This window comes from Ascaphus truei, chromosome 9 (genome assembly GCF_040206685.1).
Source record: "Ascaphus truei isolate aAscTru1 chromosome 9, aAscTru1.hap1, whole genome shotgun sequence".
NCBI classification, from domain to species: Eukaryota; Metazoa; Chordata; class Amphibia; order Anura; family Ascaphidae; genus Ascaphus; species Ascaphus truei.
In genome coordinates this window covers 7,764,979-7,786,975 of record NC_134491.1, presented here as the reverse complement: position 1 = coordinate 7,786,975, position 21,997 = coordinate 7,764,979, and the positions used below count along the sequence as shown (strand labels likewise).

Here is a 21,997-nt window from a genome sequence, read left to right as displayed (position 1 = left end):
TGGCTCACAGTCACTATAACTTACACACACACCTTTATACTGGCTCCCAGTCACTATAACTTACACGTACTCTTTTATACTGGCTCACAGTCACTATAACTTACACGTACACCTTTATACTGGCTCACAGTCACTATAACTTACACGTACACCTTTATACTGGCTCACAGTCACTATAACTTACACACACTCCTTTATACTGGCTCCCAGTCACTATAACTTACACGTACACTTTTATACTGGCTCACAGTCACTATAACTTACACGTACTCTTTTATACTGGCTCACAGTCACTATAACTTACATGTACACCTTTATACTGGCTCACAGTCACTATAACTTACACGTACACTTTTATACTGGCTCACAGTCACTATAACTTACACACACACCTTTATACTGGCTCACAGTCACTATAACTTACACGTACACATTTATACTGGCTCACAGTCACTATAACTTACATATACACTTTTATACTGGCTCACCGTCACTATAACTTACACACACACTTTTATACTGGCTCACAGTCACTAACTTACATGTACACTATTATACTGGCTCGCAGTCACTATAACTTACACGTACACTTTTATACTGGCTCACAGTCACTATAACTTACACACACACCTTTATACTGGCTCCCAGTCACTATAACTTACACGTACACTTTTATACTGGCTCACAGTTACTATAACTTACACGTACTCTTTTATACTGGCTCACAGTCACTATAACTTACATGTACACCTTTATACTGGCTCACAGTCACTGTAACTTACACGTACACTTTTATACTGGCTCACAGTCACTATAACTTACACACAAACCTTTATACTGGCTCACAGTCACTATAACTTACACGTACACATTTATACTGGCTCACAGTCACTATAACTTACATATACACCTTTATACTGGCTCACCGTCACTATAACTTACACACACACCTTTATACTGGCTCACAGTCACTATAACTTACACGTACACTTTTATACTGGCTCACAGTCACTATAACTTACACGTACATTTTTATACTGGCTCACAGTCACTATAACTTACACATACACTTTTATACTGACTCACAGTCACTATAACTTACACGTACACTTTTATACTGGCTCACAGTCACTATAACTTACACGTACACCTTTATACTGGCTCACAGTCACTATAACTTACGCGTACACCTTTATACTGGCTCACGGTCACTATAACTTACACACGCACCTTTATACTGGCTCACAGTCATTATAACTTACACACACCTTTATACTGGCTCACAGTCACTATAACTTACACGTACACTTTTATACTGGCTCACAGTCACTATAACTTACACACACACTTTTATACTGGTTCACGGTCACTATAACTTACACACACACCTTTATACTGGCTCACAGTCACTATAACTTACATGTACACTTTTATACTGGCTCACAGTCACTATAACTTACACGTACACTTTTATACTGGCTCACAGTCACTATAACTTACACATACACTTTTATACTGGCTCACAGTCACTATAACTTACACGTACACCTTTATACTGGCTCACGGTCACTATAACTTACACACACACCTTTATACTGGCTCACAGTCACTATAACTTACACACACACCTTTATACTGGCTCACAGTCACTATAACTTACACGTACACCTTTATACTGACTCACAGTCACTATAACTTACACGTACACTTTTATACTGGCTCACAGTCACTATAACTTACACGTACACTTTTATACTGGCTCACATTCACTATAACTTACACATACACTTTTATACTGGCTCACAGTCACTATAACTTACACACACACCTTTATACTGGCTCACAGTCACTATAACTTACACACACACACTTTTATACTGGCTCACAGTCACTATAACTTACACACACACTTTTATACTGGCTCACAGTCACTATAACTTACATGTACATTTTTATACTGGCTCACAGTCACTATAACTTACACGTACACTTTTATACTGGCTCACAGTCACTATAACTTACACGTACACTTTTATACTGGCTCACAGTCACTATAACTTACACACACACCTTTATACTGGCTCACGGTCACTATAACTTACACACACACCTTTATACTGGCTCACAGTCACTATAACTTACACGTACACCTTTATACTGGCTCACAGTCACTATAACTTACACGTACACTTTTATACTGGCTCACAGTCACTATAACTTACACACACTTTTATACTGGCTCACAGTCACTATAACTTACACACACACTTTTATACTGGCTCACAGTCACTATAACTTACACGTACACCTTTATACTGGCTCACAGTCACTATAACTTACACGTACACCTTTATACTGGCTCACAGTCACTATAACTTACACGTACACCTTTATACTGGCTCACAGTCACTATAACTTACACGTACACCTTTATACTGGCTCACAGTCACTATAACTTACACGTACACTTTTATACTGGCTCACAGTCACTATAACTTACACGTACACTTTTATACTAGCTCACAGTCACTATAACTTACACGTACACTTTTATACTGGCTCACAGTCATTATAACTTACACACACACCTTTATACTGGCTCACAGTCACTATAACTTACACACACACTTTTATACTGGCTCACAGTCACTATAATTTACATGTACACTTTTATACTGGCTCACAGTCACTATAACTTACACACACACCTTTATACTGGCTCACAGTCACTATAATTTACATGTACACCTTTATACTGGCTCACAGTCACTATAATTTACACACACACTTTTATACTGGCTCACAGTCACTATAACTTACACGTACACCTTTATACTGGCTCACAGTCACTATAACTTACACACACACTTTTATACTGGCTCACAGTCACTATAACTTACACACACACCTTTATACTGGCTCACAGTCACTATAACTTACATGTACACTTTTATACTGGCTCACAGTCACTATAACTTACATGTACACTTTTATACTGGCTCACAGTCACTATAACTTACATGTACACTTTTATACTGGCTCACAGTCACTATAACTTACATGTACACTTTTATACTGGCTCACGGTCACTATAACTTACATGTACACTTTTATACTGGCTCACAGTCACTATAACTTACATGTACACTTTTATACTGGCTCACAGTCACTATAACTTACACACACACTTTTATACTGGCTCACAGTCACTATAACTTACACACACACCTTTATACTGGCTCACGGTCACTATAACTTACACACACACTTTTATACTGGCTCACAGTCACTATAACTTACACACACACCTTTATACTGGCTTCCAGTCACTATAACTTACACACACACTTTTATACTGGCTCACAGTCACTATAACTTACACACACACTTTTATACTGGCTCACAGTCACTATAACTTACACACACTTTTATACTGGCTCACAGTCACTATAACTTACACACACCTTTATACTGACTCACAGTCACTATAACTTACACACACACTTTTATACTGGCTCACAGTCACTATAACTTACACGTACACCTTTATCTTGAGCTTTTCATATTAAAAATATGTAAGCGTCCCTGGACGGTATCTCTCTCACTCCCCCCACCCCTCCACTGTCTTACGCCCCCCCCATCATGTCTCCCGTCTTACTCTCTCACCTATATCCTCTCCCCCCAATCCTTTCTTTCTCTCTCCCTCTCCTCCCCCCCATCTCTCTCCCCAATCCCTCTCTCTCCATCCTTTCTCTCTCTCCCCAAATGGAGGGTAGAGGAGGAGGGCGGCAGGGTGTAATGAAAGAAGTCCAGAGGGTAGAAAAGTGGGGGAGGGAGGGGGCGACGGAGGGTAGCTGAGGATAGGGAGGCTGAATGGAGCTAAACTTACCCCATGCAGCGCGTGACCACGTCACGCTGTCTGCATCCCCCTGGGTATGTACTGAGTGAGCTGCATGAGAGGCCCAGTTTGACTGGCCTGGTATAGACTTAGTATCATTATACAGTGCAGCATGTTCATTATCAGTGTATAGAGACACCGTCACTACATCACTACATAATCCTCTAAGTTCACAGATCAGTGCTATTAGGACAGCGCTGTACTATCTAATGAAGTATAATATACACGTGGAGCTGCTCATTGCTTTTGGATCCCAGTGATTTAGTGTAGTACAATCCGAATGACATGTATGTGAGCATAAATTTATGTTTGGGGTCAGAGGGATGTTCCGTGCCTCTTACGGATTACAGCAGCAACCCCAGCTGCACATTTTACTTGTTACTTCCTTCCCCCCTCTATTTTTTACAGGTTGGGTACTGGAGCAGAACCGCAGACCCCCAAATTCCTGAGATACTTACTGCCATTCGGCCCCCTCTTGGGGAAACAAAATGGTGGTTAAAATATCATGGGTCATGTTGGCCACAAGGGATTTCAATGTGGCCTACGGAGCTGAAAATAACACAGTTCCATACTTTCAAAGTAAAAGTGTGTGTTGGTAGGGGGGAGAGGGGGAGAGAAGGGGGGTACATGGGTGAGATTGCTGCATTAACTCTGCTGAGCCCTCAATGGCATCATTAAAGAGCAGTCTATTACGATGAACTGTTTTATATCTCATTGTGCTGCGTACAGGACGCAGTGTCTGGGTTCTCACAGTCCCTGCCCATGAGGCCACCACCTGACTGCACATAGGGACAAAGCACACGTCATCCTATAGAGAGAAGCAGAACCCTAGGAGATGAGCTGTAGGGATGGGAACTGGAAACCCTGGGAGGCTTGAAAGCTTGAATACTATAAGATGTACACTTGCCAGAAGAACTTACTAGAGCAATTACAGCTGATAAAAGTGTGATACATTTGGGGGGCCCGTCACTAAACGATGCAGCTGTACCTGTCTGAATTCACAGTTACACTGCTTCTGTTAATGAACTTTAACCCGTGTTATTACAAATGCCCCAACAACACTTTTAAGAGCAAGCAGTTTTATGCAGAGCAATGCATTGCATTGCAGGAACCTAAGTTTTGCATTTAAAAGTCAGAACATTCTCTTCGTTCGATATGGGAGCAGTGTTTGGCCAACGGAGGCAGAATGGGCTCCGGGCCCAACATAGCCTTACCGTAATTAGTAGCACCAGGGTTCTGCTATACTGTATTCTGGAGTAAGTTTCATCCTCCTGGGGTGGATCTTCGCAGAGCCGCAGGTAGGGAGTTAATTCACCCCATTCCCTTATCTGTCCCCTTTTCATTGTATAATACAACAATGACTGAAATGTTATGTACTTATTATCATCCCTGCTTTCCATTCTTTTTTTCCCCTGTGTCCCACAAAATATACTGCAAAATAAACAGTTGTAAAAAAAAAAAAAGGTCAACCCAATGAAGGCAACCACAGAAAATGCATATTAACTATTTTTTCCAGCGTAAGAAGACAATATACAGACAGGGTTTAGTATATTTGTTTTTAGAATGTTATTATGTTTTTTTTTTGTGTCATAGGGAAGTTATGTTTAGATATCAGAGACCTTATATAAAGGTGTAAAGCTGTTCTTTATATTCCCTCATTTACACTTGATAAGACCGGGTTTGGCTGGACATTAGGACCCAGAGGATGTCCAACTCTCTGCAGAACTGAGCTAAAACAAACAGCTGAGAGAGAGAGAGAGAGAGAGAGTGTGTGTAAGGGGGGAGATAGAGGGAAAGGAGAGGAGAGAGAGGGACAGGGGGGAGAGAGGGAAATTGGAGGGGGGGGGAGAGGGGGATAGAGAGAGTGGGGAGGGGCAGAAAGAGGGAAGGATAGGGAAGGTAGGAGAGGGAGAAAGAGAGGGGTGATAGAGGGAGGGGTGAGAGAGGGGGGGGGTAGGAGAGGGGTGAGAGAGGGATAGGGGATAGGGAGGAAGAAAGAGAGGGAGGGGGTAGAGGGAGGGAGGGGGGAGAGAGAGAGAGAGAGAGAGAGAGAGAGAGAGAGAGAGAGAGAGAGGGAGAGAGAGAGAGAGAGAGAGAGAGAGAGAGAGAGAGAGAGAGAGAGAGAGAGAGAGAGAGAGAGAGAGAGAGAGAGAGAGAGAGAGAGAGAGAGAGAGAGAGAGAGATATGTAAAGAGAGGGAGGAGGAAGAGCAAAAGAGAGAGAGGAGGGTGAGAGTGGGAAATAGAGGTAGGGAGAGAGAATATAGAGAGAAAGAGGAGGAGGGAGATAGAGGAGGGAGAGGAGGAGAGGGAGAGAAAAAAAGACAAAGAGAGAGACAAGGAGAAATAGGGGAGGGAAGGGGAGACGGTGAAGGAGGGAGCAGCTTCTCACCTCCCCCATTCTTCTCATACAAATCCCTCCATCCCTGCTGTGCTGCTCTCCTGCCTGCAGTATGAGGAGGATCAGGGCCAATGCCATCGCCATCCTGACTGTAGCCTGGATCCTGGGAACCTTCTATTACCTATGGCAGGACAGCAAGCCCCATCCTGCAGCATCCAGCAGATCCCCTGGCAGGAGCAGAGCAGCCGCGAGGCAGGAGGCGCACAGAGAGGACAGGACCAGCCCAGGGGCTGTAAGTATCAGCACCTTATCTTATCATCCATAGAGCGGTGGGAGGGGGCTCTGGGACTGGCAGGGAATTGAACCCGCTGCTGTGATAATAATAACCTCTCCCTATGAAGTGTGTGAACTCCCCCCATGTCATGTTTCTCCTGTAAATGAAGCCTCTTCTTAACCCTTCTGTATAGATACACCCTCCAGTATATATCCAATATATCCTCCTTCACAAGAATATGCCCCCTTGCTATGTCTGACCCGATCCTGTGTATGTCAACCCCTCTTATAAATGAATTCCCTTCCTATGACTATTACACCCTTCCTTATATGTCACATCTGGTACTTACACATTTCTTCTTTTCGTGTTGATTTAACCCCTTTTTGGATGACAGACACCCGACTGATGCACAACTAATGTCAGTGGCTTCACATACATAGCACTCCCCCCAGCAGTTCCTGTAAGGCCAGCTGTACCAATGAATCAGAAAGACCTGTGTGCGTGTGCTGAGCTGTGTAGGTTAGGGGGACCTCCATAGCAACTACTTGGAAATACCTCCATCCAGCACCAGTGCAGGAGCCCCAGTGGTACCTATTTCTATGTGCAAAACGTTGAAAGATCTGCCATATCCATTTGGGATTGTCCGAATCATCTTACAAAGCCCTTCTTCCCCAGACAAGCAGCCGCACACGGGCACTGTGCTAATGAGGAATGCAGCCCAGGGCGGGGGCAGTAGGTACATTGATCTCTGTGTATACATTGTGATATCTCTCCTGGTATCCATGGCAGCGGGTGAGGACTGGGAGGGGGTGTGAGAGAAATGCCAAATGTGCAGTGCTGCTCTGCAATGTATGTATCATTTTACTCAGAGCGACAGTAGTGTGCGCGGCTCTTTACAAAAACACCATATAGGAAATATAAAGTGCAAACAATGGGGATATCAGCAGTAAGTAAAAGATAACATAAGGCAAAGAGAGATTCTGCCTCAGTGTTTCCTATTGAAATGTCCACAGTCTTGCAGCCTCCCTCTGCGCTTGAATTGTAGCTGTATTAGGCTGAGTCCATGCTCCCTGCTTGCTCGCTGAGGCGCACTGAGGCTCAGGGAAAGCGGGTGCTTTCCCTGGCCTTGCGGTTGCTTACCGCATGCGCCGTCAGCGGGCCTTCAGGGGGCGGGCCTTCAGGGGGCGGGGCGGGTGCGTCACTGGCCGGGGGCGGGCCAGTGACATCACGGAGCTGGTTCGCCCTCATTGGGCGAACCGCTCACGTGACCGGCCTGTCTCGCCGGCAAGCGGGGGAATTTTAAATTCCCCTAAGACCTGCGCTTCCGCAAGCGCGCGGAAGCGCAGGTGAGCCCGTACTAAAGCCGCTCTAATTGCGGCTGTAGGGGCTCAGTGCTGAGCGGGAGCGCGCCTCAGCGCGCTTCCGCCAGCAAGCACTTAACATGGCCGAGGCCTTAGGTTTGAATGGATCTGTTGTAGAATCTTCAGCTTATCCACAAATAGCATTTTAAATGTGTACTATCCTAATGGATGGGAAAGGAAGATAATTTCACAAAGTATTGCCTCTAGTTTGTTGCAGTTATGGAGGTATTAAACTTTGTTGACGTATTTTTGATGTCACTACATTGCAGAATGTTAATGAAATGAGTAAAACTCGTTTTAATAAAAGGTAAGTGTAGAAGTCGTCACAGAATGCGCAGAATTCTGTTCTGTTTCTACGTCACTTTTAATCCTAATGCTGAAACAAATTCTCATCACTCATATTGGGCAATTTATAGGAGAATCAGAAGGAAGGGTGCCCCAATAACGAGATTGCAGATCAATATTGTGCCTCATTCTTTCTGGGCCCCTATAAGAAGATAATAGCGCTGCTGTCTTTGCCTCTAGTCCTAGGCTCCATTTGGGACAGAACCCAATTATTCATATCCCTGCATCATTATGATTGATCCTGAAAGTCTGGGTCTCATGGATGAGATGATGCTTCTGTGTGTACACTGTGTGATGCACAGCATCATCCATTCCAGAGGGAATGGCGGGGGGGGGGGGGGAGGGGGTGCATTATACTCTCTGTCCTCATCACACAAACCACAGGTGAGTGCAGCTTCCTCTGTACTTACTAGGGAATCACTGAAACTGTGGCAGGTTTTATGTCTCTTTCCCACTCCATTGATTCCGGTTTCTGTCACAATGCACATTTTAATTAATAAAAATAATACACAGCAAGCCAAATAGCATGATATAAATCTCCATCTATAACTGTTCTATCAGCTTCAGAAACACTACAGTGCATCTGGGGACAGAATCATAAGGGAATAAGGGATTTTAGAATGTAAATGGCCATAACAATAAACAAAAAATCGTAACTTTGCATGGACAGGTCTTGTGAAGCACTGTGTACATTGTTGGCACTATACAAATACAAGTATACATATATTTACAGGTGGAATGCTCTCCTCCTCCTATTTGTCTTATGTTCTTTGTCTCCTCCTCTTCTCTAACTTCTACCACTTAAACCTGACCTTCAAATTGCTCCGACACAAGTGCGAAAAGAGAGGTGGAAAATATCTTGATACATTAAGGGACATGCGCAGAAATCCTCTCTCAGCAGTGATACATACTGTATTGTATTGTATATCTTTATTTATATAGCGCCATTAATGTACATAGCGCTTCACAGTAGTAATACACATGGTAATCAAATAAATCACAGATAATATAAATAACAGGTCATGGGAATAAGTGCTTTAGACATAAAAGTAACATTAAGGAAGAGGAGTCCCTGCTCCGAGGAGCTTACAGTCTAATTGTTAGGTGGGAGAACGTACAGAGACAGTAGGAGGGAGTTCTGGTAAGTGCATCTGCAGGGGGCCAAGCTTTATATCATGTGTCCAGTATTATCCACAGTGCTATTCATATGCTTGTTTAAGCAGGTGTGTTTTAAGATGGGTCTTAAAGGTGGATAGAGAGGGTGCTAGTCCGGTACTGAGGGTAAGGGTATTCCAGAGGTGCGGGGCATTAAGTGAGAAAGGTTGAAGGCGGGAGAGGGCTTTAGATACAAAGGGGGTAGTAAGAAGACATCCTTGAGAAGAATGCAAGAGTCGGGGTGGTGCATAACGAGAAATTAGGGCTGAGATTTAAGGAGGGACAGAAGAGTGTAAAGCTTTAAAAGTGAGGAGGAGAATTGCATGTGTGATACGGGATTTGATCGGAAGCCAGGAGAGGGATTTCAGGAGGGGAGACGCAGAGACAGATTTAGGAAAGAGTAGAGTGATTCTGGCAGCAGCGTTTAAGATAGATTGTAGGGGAGACGGGTGAGAGGCAGGAAGGCCGGACAGCAGGAGGTTACAGTAATCAAGACGGGAGAGAATGAGGGCCTGGGTCAGAGTTTTAGCAGTCGAGCAACAGAGAAATGGGCGCATCTTTGTGATATTGCGGAGGAAAAAGTGACAGGTTTTAGAAACGTTCTGAATGTGAATGGAGAATGTGAGAGAGGAGTCGAGTGTGACCCCTATGCAGCGTGCTTGGGCTACTGGGTGAATGATCGTACTTCCAACAGTAATGTGGAAGGAGGTAGTAGGGACAGTTTTGGGAGGAAGTATGAGGAGCTCTGTTTTTGCCATGTTGAGTTTAAGGGGGCGGAGGGCCATCCAGGACGATATAGCAGAGAGACATTCAGAAACTTTAGTCTGTACAGCAGGTGTAAGGTCAGGTGTTGAAAAGTTAATTTGTGTGTCATCAGCATAGAAGTGATATTTAAACCCGAAAGATGTTATTAGGTCCCCTAGAGAGAGTGTGTACAGAGAAAAGAGAAGAGGTCCCAGGACAGAGCCCTGGGGTACCCCCACAGAGAGATCAATAGAGGAGGAGGAGGTGTTAGCAGAAGAGACACTGAAAGTTCGATGAGAGAGGTAAGAGGAGATCCAGGATAGAGCTTTGTTACTATACTATACTATATACATACAGGCCAGTATTAATATCTTGGTATGAGACGCGAGTGATGCACCTTTTAGATGTGATACATAATATAATATATATCCGGCAGCCTTGTGTTTTCTGCCTTGGGTATTGAGGTTTTTACACTTGGCTCTTAGACCAGCTTCATTAGGATAACATGAATGTGGCTTTTCCCATCATTGTTTTCATCCTGGGATGACATGGCTTATAAACGGTTTAAACCCAGTCAGTGCGACAGAGTTCCGAAGTCTTCCCTTTGCTAGGGGATTAAAAGGGACTCATTAAAAAGTTAATATATTTATTTAGTGCTCGATTATTATATTGTCTTTATTTTTATGTTTGATTTTATTTGGAATCATCTGTTTTACCATCTAAGGGCGGAATCCATCAAACACCGTTAAAGTGGAGTTAATATTGCACCCAGGCCCCACAAAATTACGGGAATTATTAACGCAATTTTTAATTGGTATTCATCAACATTGCAGTAATAATGTACCAGGAGCGATATTCAGCCCAAAATTATGATGCAGGAATTAACATGGCCATTAATAATGCGTTAATTACCCCGCATTGTGATAATATTTCCATCATAGGCTTCTGTAATAACTATTATTACAGAAGCCTCTGATCGAAATAATGATCGAAATAACATTTACCCGTTTGATGCCTGCGGGTACCAAGATATACCAAGGGCACCGAAGGAGTTAATACATAAAAAAATACACTAGATTGCCATGCAATGCTTTACTAACCGCTAAGGTAACCAAGGGGTTAACCAATCCCACCACTCCGGGGAGGCCTAACCACCCTCCCTGGGTCAACAGCTCCCATCATCCACCTCCCCGTATCCCCAAACAAACCAACCCCCTCTAGACTAATGACCAATATCCCTATTAGCCAGATATGGCTAATAGTGGTTTTAACATTAAAAATACATTTTAAACATAAAACCATAAGCCCTCTCAATCGGGAGCCTAGATAGCCACATTGGCAAATAATAATAAGCTAGGATAAAGATAAATGTACAATATTAAAATACATGGCGTACGCTTACCCACTTTCATTATCTTACTGGCTAGTAAAGCATTGCTAAGCAATGTTTCACTAACTGCTAAGGTAATGAAGGAGTTTTCCCCTCCCATCCCCCAACCCCCTGGGAGGCCTAACCACCCCAAGTCAACTACCCCCATCACCCCCACACGCAGAGTAATGGGTAATAGTCCTATTAGATGCAAAACGTGTAATTGGGCGCTCTATATAGACGGATAGGATAGGATGGTCTAAATCTAAAAATCAGATAGATAATGCAATCATGAATTTACAAGTGAACTTGATACTACAAATAGTGTATAATATACAATGTGAAACGTAAGTGATTCAAAAACAGTAAGTGAATAAAGACTAACTTGTGAAAAAGACATGATCAAAATTACACAAATATCTACATACAACGTGCATATTTATGGATATCCAATACAATGATTAGAAACCCCCACCCAGAGTGTATGTGATACAGGTGATAAAAATGAAAAGCAACTCGAAACCTGGTCTCTATGATGCTTGATTGTTTCTCCAGGTAGGGCAAGCGCAGAGTATTTCACAATGTGAACATGAAAAAGATAAAAAACACACAATAGTGCGACCAATAAAGTAATGGGCTATAGCTCTAGGTAAATATAGGTCAGTCCCACTCACAAATTAGATGCAGGTTTGAATCGTGTCAGAGATCCACGGGAGCTTTTATGATCAGGCACTCAATTGCGATATACAGGATGACTCCCGGGTAAGTTAATAAAGAGAGGAATTCTCATAGGGCAATACTGTTTACAAAAGTTGTATTGTGCAAATAAAGAATAGGAGATACACTCACATTTTGTAAATGTGTAATATACAATGTACGGGGTCTCTGGCATTCACCCTGGTCCCTTCGTGGCGTTCGGCGTCTGCTGCATGCGCGGTCCCATGCGTACCCGGAAGTGACGTCTGTTCTGGGCGGCAGCTTGGTGGCGAGTGACGCATCTCGTCTTACAGGTGAGGCTCCAGGGGAAACGTCAAGAACAGATTCTACGCGTTTCGCTAATTGCTTCTTCAGAAATCCTGTTTGACTATGTACCAAAAATGTCTGACTCCCTTGCAGTACCGGCTTTCACTATTGCTAGTTCTAAAGCCCTAGATTTCGAGGCACATTCAGCTTTCTTTGATTCTCCTGCCATGTCTGAGACTCTTTTGACTGATTCTAAGGTCCCTGCTTTGAGGACAACTTCACCTTTCACTAAAATGTAATGGCTCTCACCCTATGTTTTTGAGCCATGTTACTCTTTCTCTCCTTCCCTTGCTACGTCTGAGTTCCCTGCTACTGCATCTAATGATCCAGTTTCTAAATCAAGTTTTTCTTTCTCAGAGTTCCCAGCTATGTGTAAGACACCTATCCTTCATTCTAATCCTTTTTCTTTAAACTTTTCCACAGTAATTGCTAGTCCTACTGTGGTTACTCAGAACCCAACTTATAGCATATCTTTCTCTGCTCCCTCTGCAGTACCTAGTATATCCACTATGAATTTCCTGACAACCATGTCAAAGACTAGCGTATCTTTCTCTGCTCCCCCTACAGTACCTCATATAACCCATGAGTCTGGGATTCCCACTCCAAAGACAACACTGTGTCTCGCTGATTCTTCCACAGTATTTGAGGTACCCGCTACTGACTTCACAATTTTGCTGCAAACTCAGGGTTACCTCTCATGGAGGTTTCTGTAGTACCTGATATACCTACTGATTCAAAGGTCTCTGTGTTCAACTTCACTGATTCTTCTACAGTATCTCCTGAAGCCATTGAGTCTGGCACTTCCACCCCTAAGTCAAGTTCGTGTTTTCCTGATTCTTCTTCAGTGTTTGAAGTACCCAGTTCTAACTCCAAGACTTCTGTTTCTAAGTCAGGTTTACCGCTCACCCAGCTTCCTGCTTTACCTGATATAATCTGTACTGATCCAAGCTCTTCCACTTTAAAGACAGATTCACTACTCATTGGTCCCTGTGCAGTGCCTCATGGGCCCTCTTCTGATTTCGTGGTGCCATCTTCAAAGACTGAAGTACGCCTCTTGGGTTTCCTTGCCTTGCCTGAAGTGCCCGTCCCTGCTTCTTGTGCTCCCACTGTTGGCATGGACATGCTTCTCTCCGCTTGCTCTTCGGCATCTACTGCTTCCTCTGCAGATTTCCTGACATCTGAACTGATGCTTTCAAAAGCCCACCTGCCATGGGGTGTTGACCTCGTATTGATTGCCAGTCACCTGGCAGAAAGCTACTTTTTCACCCAAACTGTCACAGATAAGTTGCTAGGTGTAACGGGTCTAGACTTTGACAAGAGAACTGTATAAATGCCTTTCTGTGAGTCCCCCCGCCCCCCGCGGCCTCTATCCTACTGTAGCTACCCTGTGACTGGATTCCATCTGGAGCAAAAAAATCTCATAAACTTCTACGTGCCTATCTGAGTAATACAATTACTCTTCCAGAACGTTTCTCTGCTGCATCTGATCAACAGTCGGTGCTTCTTGCCTTGTACTCTGGGACTATTGCTAAAAACCTTGCATCTGTTTTGCCGCCTTCTGACAGCCTTATTCAGCCTGTTCCGGACTCTCCAGTTTTGCTACAGCTCTGCATGTCCAAATCTTTATATGATGCATTCTGCGTGTCAAGATTTGCAGTACCAGTGCTTTCACTTTTAAAGATGGTACTCACTAACAAATGGCCTTGCCGCAGGTCTATCACCTGTCCTAGACAGTTCAGAAACAATTCCATGTCACCACCATCACAGAGTGAGCCTGCTTCGGATAGCCCAGAGCTCTCTCCTGACGTGGGGGATACGGTAACGGTTCCGGACTTGGGTTTGGCTGGAACTCACTCTTACAGGGCTATAGAACTTCCAGGCAAATCTCTCACTGAACTGAGCAATTGGGAACAGCTGTTTCTGGACTTACACTGCAGTCTGCTTGATGCTACCAATGAAGAAAAAGATCTATACAGCAGCTACTCTTAATGTGTACTAAGACTCACCAGCAAAAATAAAATACTTTATTTAACTACATAAAACATATACTAATCACGAACAAAAAATGAGAGACCTCCCACGCGTTTCGAGCAAAACGGCTCTTTCTCAAGGACTTGAGAAAGAGCAGTTTTGCTCGAAACGCGTGGGAGGAGGTCTCTCATTTTTTGTTCGTGATTAGTATCTGTTTTATGTAGTTAAATAAAGTATTTTATTTTTATTTTTGCTGGTGAGTCTTAGTAAACATTAGGATTAGCTGCTGTATTGATCTTTTTCTTCATTGTGACGCTTGGATCGAGGTCACGCTATGGAGGGACGCTAATCACCTACCCAGGTGCACCGCGAGGCCAGGAGAGAAGGGGGACGGTATCAATCGTGAGTAAATACACTCCATACCAGCTTCAAGTTACTGTGTTTTATGCAGCCGTATACCCACATACTTGGACACGGGTCTTCACTCAGTTACCCCTACGCATCTCCACCTAGGCTTTAACTCTGTTATGCTCCGTTTACATGTATTTCATCTCAAGCTATACAGAGCCATCATGTGTGTATACCTATGAGCTATCAGACGGGTTTTCTTGTGCTTGATGCTACCTTCTATGCAGCTTTGCCCCTATTGGCTGCCCGTGCTATTTAGGTTCAGCCCTTTCATCAGGAAGGGGCTGAGCATAATTCTTGGATCCCTTTAGGACTTCACTCCTGTAACCTGTGCTTGTCACAAGCACCTCTGCTTGGTCTGTCTCTGGTCTTCCTGTGCTGAAGCGCTGGATCCCCAGCACTATAGCTTCATTGTTCCTGTGGCCTGTCTGCATACCCTGCTTCCAGGGGCCTTCATTACTTTCAGATCCTGTCCTCTTTCCAGAGGCCATTCCTATGCTGAAGCATTTCCTAATGCAGCTCTAATACCTTGCTGACAGGCAATACAGGTTAACCCTGATATCACCCTCATGTTCCAGAAGTCTGCCCTGCAGCTATTTCCCATAAGGGGCCACCCATACAAGGCAACCCACTTATAAGCTTGCACAGGCAGCTACGGGACCATGAGTCCAAGGGAATACAGCATGTAATGCATTAACTTGCCCACTGGGCTTACATAGTTAACCCCACACACACAGTTCCTAGCTTATAACCGTATGGGAGACAGTATAAGGGGAACAGAATTACTGGGCAACACGGTAAGGTACAATATTAGACCCAAGAGCTGACACTCTCAGCCCTTGCCATACGGTTTCAGGGGCAGCCAGCCGGACTCCACCTTGTATTGTATGTCTTTATTTATATAGCGCCAAAAGTGTACTCAGCGCTTCACAAAGAATACAGTACAGGGAATTATAATTATACAATAAGTGCAGCAAAATCAGACAATAGGAAAGGAAATCCCTGCCCCGAAGAGCTTACAATCTAAGAGTTTTGATGAGGAACTTACAGAGACAGCAGGTGAGGGAATAAGTGCACCTTTATTAATGAGGACCGGCCAACCCCTACCGTCACAGGATATTGGGAATTAATCTAGAGGGGTGTGTGTGAAGGGGTAGTGGCCCCAGGGAAGGTGGTTAGTCCTCTCAGGGAGGTGGGGGGATTAACCCCTTTGTTACCTTAGCGGTTAGTAATGCATTGCATGGAAATGTTATACTATGCACTACGGTGGGCAAGGGGGGCATGTAGCATAGTTTTATGTTTATATTAACCCCTTTGTAGCCCTTTGTGGTCAGCTGGTCATGAAAACTAGTTGAACCGTGGGCTAAGGGGTTAATATGTACTGTCATGTATTGTAATGATTATTATATCTTTTTCTGGTGGGTTTAGCTTCTCTGGCCTATGTATACAATGTCCAGTATATTGGCCATTATGTACATAGGAAAGACAGGGCTAACGCCAGCCTGGACAAGGTGATAGATTAATTGCGTTTTTTCTGCTGTTCATCCCGTTCCAATAAATATCTGAACTTGATGTAGTGCCGTTTTTACCTAAAAATGCGGTGTTTTGCCTGTTTTTTTTGATCGGATCTGATACTTTTAACGGATCTGATAAAAAGTGCTTTATTTTTGGTAGTACAACATTGATGTATTGCACGATAAAAATAAGGCACATTTTTTGTGATAATACTTAATTTTTAGGTTACCACAGCTTGATGTATCCGAGCCCTAATGTTTATTAAAGCAGAACAAGCTTCTACTTGTCAGGAAAAACCAAGACAATTTTTTTTCCCTTCTTTACTTCCCTTATTTTAATGACTGCATTCGGGGAGCATCTCCAGGTTACATAAACTAAACCTGCTTTGTGTCATTAGCATGTGATTAAGAATTCCCAGTGTAGTGTCACACAGTGATTGTATTTGTTTGTGGAGAATGATGGGATTACTGTAGTGAATTGCACTGGTTAAATGCAAACAAATCCACGTGTTACTTACTAACTTCATTAATAGTTCCCTTGTGTCTATTTTGAGTCAAAGGGGGTCATTCTATATCTGCTGGTCTGTTTTGGGCCAAAAGTCCCTGTAAACTTCAATGGAGAAGCGCGAATGGCCACTCTGGAGTATATAGGCTTTACCCCAAAGTTTAACCAGATTTGCTGCGAATTTTGGATTTGGCTCGGAAGCTTTTCATTGGCTCTGATATGTTGTTGAATTTTTTTGCAAATTGATGCTCAGTTTTTAACTTTAATGACCAGATCAACCGAGGTCTGTTAGCAGGGCAATCCCTCCTACGACTTGAGGGAACTAATTCCATTGACATATTTAGGGGTCTTTTCTAGGTAATTGATACTTCTTATTTACCCAAAACCGACACCTGTAAGTATTATTTATTTATTTTTTACAGTTAAACTTGGGAGGGGTTTGATTTCCCTTTTGATGTCACTGTGTGATGTGATGTCACTGTGTGATGTGATGTCACTGTGTGATGTGATATTACTGTGTGATGTGATGTCACTGTGTGATGTGATGTTACTGTGTGATGTGATGTCACTGTGTGATGTGATGTCACTGTGTGATGTGATGTCACTGTGTGATGTAACGGTCACTGTGTGATGTTACTGTGTGATGTGATGTCACTGTGTGATGTGATGTCACTGTGTGATGTGATGTCACTGTGTGATGTAACGGTCACTGTGTGATGTTACTGTGTGATGTGATGTCACTGTGTGATGTGATGTCACTGTGTGATGTGATGTCACTGTGTGATGTGATGTTACTGTGTGATCAGCAAGTGCTTGCTAGCCAGAGTCCCGGTCTAGGACATTTAGTTACGGCTGTTTTGCTGCAACCAAATCGCTGCTGGCTTTTAGCCGCGACTCACCTCACCGCCGAAACATCTTTCCGCCAGCCGTTTTGTCACTAAGGTAAGCCCCTAACCATAGGCTAAAACCCCCTAATCTTAACACGTAATACTAACGCTACCCCTACCCTAAAAACCTAAACCCTTACCCTAAAGCCCCTCTCCTTAACCCTCCACCCTATCTGCTTAAACCCCTTAAATTAACTTACCTTGTTGTCGAAATGGCCGTCGGCTAAGTGTTCAGCGGGGGAGCAGGTTTGGCGAGGGGTCAAACACCGGTGCCCACTTGGTTGCGGCAAACCGTCTGTGACCAAATGTCCAATTCCACTGGCTCCCCCCTCCCCACCTCTCCTTATCTTTATTGGTTCTCTGATACGGGCAGGGTGGGATAAGAGGAAAGAAAACCCTTTCCCATTCAGAGGCTCCAGAGAAATTAAACTGACGGACTACTGTATGTTGGATTGCACCTTTAACTCAGTGATAATAACGGCCTAATGTTAACAAAATCCTTAACGGACATTGTTTTCCCTAAGGTTAACGCATATCCACAACGCTAATTATATACAAAAAAACCACCCTTTGTATATATAGCATAGAGTTAAAATGATGTTAAGTTAGCACTGCCTTGCTTTAGCACCAACAACATGACACCCGTTAAGTATCTTTTACCTAAAGATGCTGGTACGCCCATTGACCCATAATCCATATTTCAGGGTCTGGAGGGGAGTACACCACCTTTAGGGTTGACCTCTGTGAATCGACGTTGCTAGGGGAACACGCTTTTGCATATTATTAGTACTAATGGCCATTATACTTAATGCAATGCTTGTTCCGTCTGAAAACAGCAGTTAATGCTGCGTTATTGAACTTTGAAGATACATGTTAGCACTTAATGAGGAGTTAACTTAGGTTAACGACTTAAATCATTAGCTGATCTCTGTGAACCTGAGCTTTAGTGTTCTGCATCTTAGTATTTACCAATTTTCACAGATCAATTACCAAATCTTTTTTAATGAAAGGAATTCTGTTTCTACTTATTAACACCAGTTTATAAATTGTGACATAGTCCCAGGATATTAGGCCGTTCCATGTCCTATTTAGATCAGAAAGTGCAGCCACAGAGTAAATGTGATTCATCCCACAGCTTGTACACATATAGTGAGAAAAATTTTATTACAAAAAATCGTCGTTGCTGTGTATAACTATTTACAATGTGATTAAAAATCCCCTGTTGAGAAGCCGATTACCGGATTAAGATGTGAATGCAATAAGGTTGTGGTATAACCTTCTCTACAGCACCACCAGTATAATTAACCTCCTCAAAGATGATAGTACCACTGGTTAGCTAACTGTGGGTTAGTACAACAGTATTATCTTGTGGGTATTATAGGTATCACTATTATGAGGTTAAACAGTACAGATAGCAACATCAGAACATGCCACAGGGTTTGCAACCCACATTAAGATATTAATAAGTGGGGCATATGGCAAAATATGTTCACTATTATATACCATCAACCCACAAAGTGTGATATGGGTCAGCGACCATAAACAAACAGATGTTATGATGCTTAGGTACTGGTAAATACTGTTGACACTGTGAGCGTAATAAAAGGTCTAAAGAGTATGGCAATTGTAATAGGGTGTGTATCTAATTACTATAGTACTCGCATAGCAGATACATTGTCCTGGTATACAGAGCCTCTATGGTAACTATGTGTCTGCTGAACGACTACCAAAATATGCCTGCTGTAAATACTCCTATGTTATTTAGGACAGCAGATTCACAATGAGTCCTTTAGCAATATTGGCAATGAGATAAATGTCAGCCACATTAGTTTTGACAGGAAGATCCCCAAATACTGTGGATAGAAAACATTAGCCAGCTGAGTTTGTAACAATAGACGGGTAATGTAACCAGTTCTCTATGGCACCCACTTTGTAAAGGGTTATTACTATCACAGTATGCTCCATATAATGCAGCACACACACATTCTAGGAGACCGCTGTATGCCTAAGTCCTTAGTACTGCCACTAATGATATGCACGATCGGTACACTGGTACTACACCCTCATAAATATATTGGTATAGATACATCTATTACCGCAGTTATAGCCAGATCAGCAACATAATTGTAGCATCTTTAGTAGTACAACCGGCACACTATCTCAATCGTAGTTCCATACAACCTTATCCGCAGATGTCCGCAGTTTCACAGTTGCTGAGACAGGTGGATGGGAAATACAGACCAGAGTTCACAATTGTTCTAATTTCTCTCACCTGCCCTCCTAATTGAGAACAGCCTACTGCCTCTGCCTCTCTGCTAGAGCTTGGAGGCCGGCACGGCCCCAGAGAGGGGAGGACATTCCCCCTGCAAGGTAACAAAAACCTTCTTCTTATGAAACCTATTATGAATGTTCTGTATTTTGTATACCTGGAAAGCGGATAAGCTGCCCAACCCTAGAGAGGGAAATCTCTGTCTACTAAGTGCCCCGATTGAGCAGGGTTTATTTTGTGATGTATATCAGTGAAAGTATTGAAGTCCCCTGCTGAGACGGAATAAAACAAGCAGAAGTCTGAATCATACGATGTTCTGCCACATATTATCTGTTTGATTACCCTACAAGACCGTGTCGTAAAGAGCCCGGACAAATGGCACGGCAACTTATGGAAGCCATTTGTCACACAATCCAATCAATATTTTTACCAGATACACTAACGGCAAACATTGTTGTGTAAGATTGTTCCCGTAAAATAAAAAACAGACAAACAATGGAAGTTAGCAAATCAAGCAAAGTAAAATTGCGTTCTGATTGGCTCACGTCACAGTCTTGTTGTAGTACCAATAAACATCAATTACTTAATTTAAAGTAGTGAACAATGCTAGATTTATACAAACATCAGCGTGTACTGTAGTAAAATGTGTATACATGAATCATTTTTATTCCCGATTTCTTTTATTATTCATTTTTAACCCGATTACAGTCAGGTTTTAATGCTGGAAGATAAACACAGAAAATTCCCTGATATATTTTTTGACAATACAAAATTGAAAACACTGTACCCTTCACTTTGAATCAGATCCTTCAACATGTCCTCTATCTGCGTCCTCTGTCTGTCTGCGTCTCCCGTGAGACTGCGTCTCCTGGCTCTTATGGATCAGACACTAAGGGGCCTTTTCACTAAGCAGCGATAAAATCTAAAATCAGTGCATTTTCGCCCGACTTTGCATTTATTTATCATGCTGTAAGACATGAAGCCAAAAACGGGATCCACTAAGAAATGAAGGCCATTTTTTTAACGTCCGACCTGTTTTTTGTATCAGTGCTATCGCGCTATAAAACCTATAAACTGCAGCCTGTAAGAGCTGCATGGCCACGCTGTGTCTCCATGCACGACTCTTACAGGCGATTGTGCATTAAAAATATTGATTTTGATAATAGTGTACATGAGCAGGGAGTCTCCTGAGCTGAACCGCATTGGTTTCAGCCTCGGGAAGGGAAGTTTTGGGTCAGGATGGCGTAGAATGGGAGCGGTGAAGAATGCCTTCTTGAGAGTGTCGAAGGCCTGAAGTGCTTCGGGAGAACAGGAGGAGGTATTTGCCCCCTTCTTAGTAAGAACGGTTATAGGAGCCACGGTGGAGAAAAAATTACAAATAAACTTACGATAATAATTAGCGATGCCCAGGAATCGCTGAACGCTTTGAGAAATGTTGGCTGTGGCCAATCCAGAACTGCCTAGAGTTTATCAGGATCCATTGAAAGACCAGAATCAGATGTGATATATCCTAGAAAGGAAGTAGATGTTTGATGAAACATGCATTTCTCCATCTTGGCGTAGAGGTGATTCTCGCGGAGGCGAGACAGGGCCAGCTTGGTGTGTTGGATGTGTTCAGTAAGAGATTTAGAAAAAAAAAGAATATCATCCAGATACACAATCACAAAACTGTTGAGAACATCCCGAAAAATCTCGTTCACAAATTCTTGGAAAACAGCATGAGCATTACAAAGTACGAAAGGCATAACCAGATTTTCGTAATGGCCATCTCTGGTATTAAACGCCATCTTCCACTCATCCCCTTGATGTATATATATAAGGTTGTAGGCTCCACGGAGGTCAAGTTTGGAAAAGATAGTAGACCCTTGTAGATGGTCAAAGAGCTTTGAGATAAGAGGTAGGAGATAGCGGTTCTTAAGGGTAATTTTATTTAAC

General features: G+C 43.0%; 1 protein-coding gene across 2 annotated transcripts in view; it reads left to right on the top strand.

Moving 5' to 3' along the window:
• The first annotated feature begins 6,030 nt into the window (after positions 1–6,030).
• Positions 6,031–21,997, top strand: part of GALNT16 (polypeptide N-acetylgalactosaminyltransferase 16) — a 139,475-nt gene continuing 123,508 nt past the window's right edge. For both annotated transcript variants that reach the window (XR_012803753.1, XM_075613277.1), the window contains exon 1: positions 6,031–6,529. Coding sequence is in view for 1 of the 2 variants with exons in the window: in XM_075613277.1 (XP_075469392.1) it covers positions 6,350–6,529 (180 nt within the window). In the remaining variant the exon portion in view is untranslated. The remainder of the gene's footprint in view (positions 6,530–21,997) is intronic.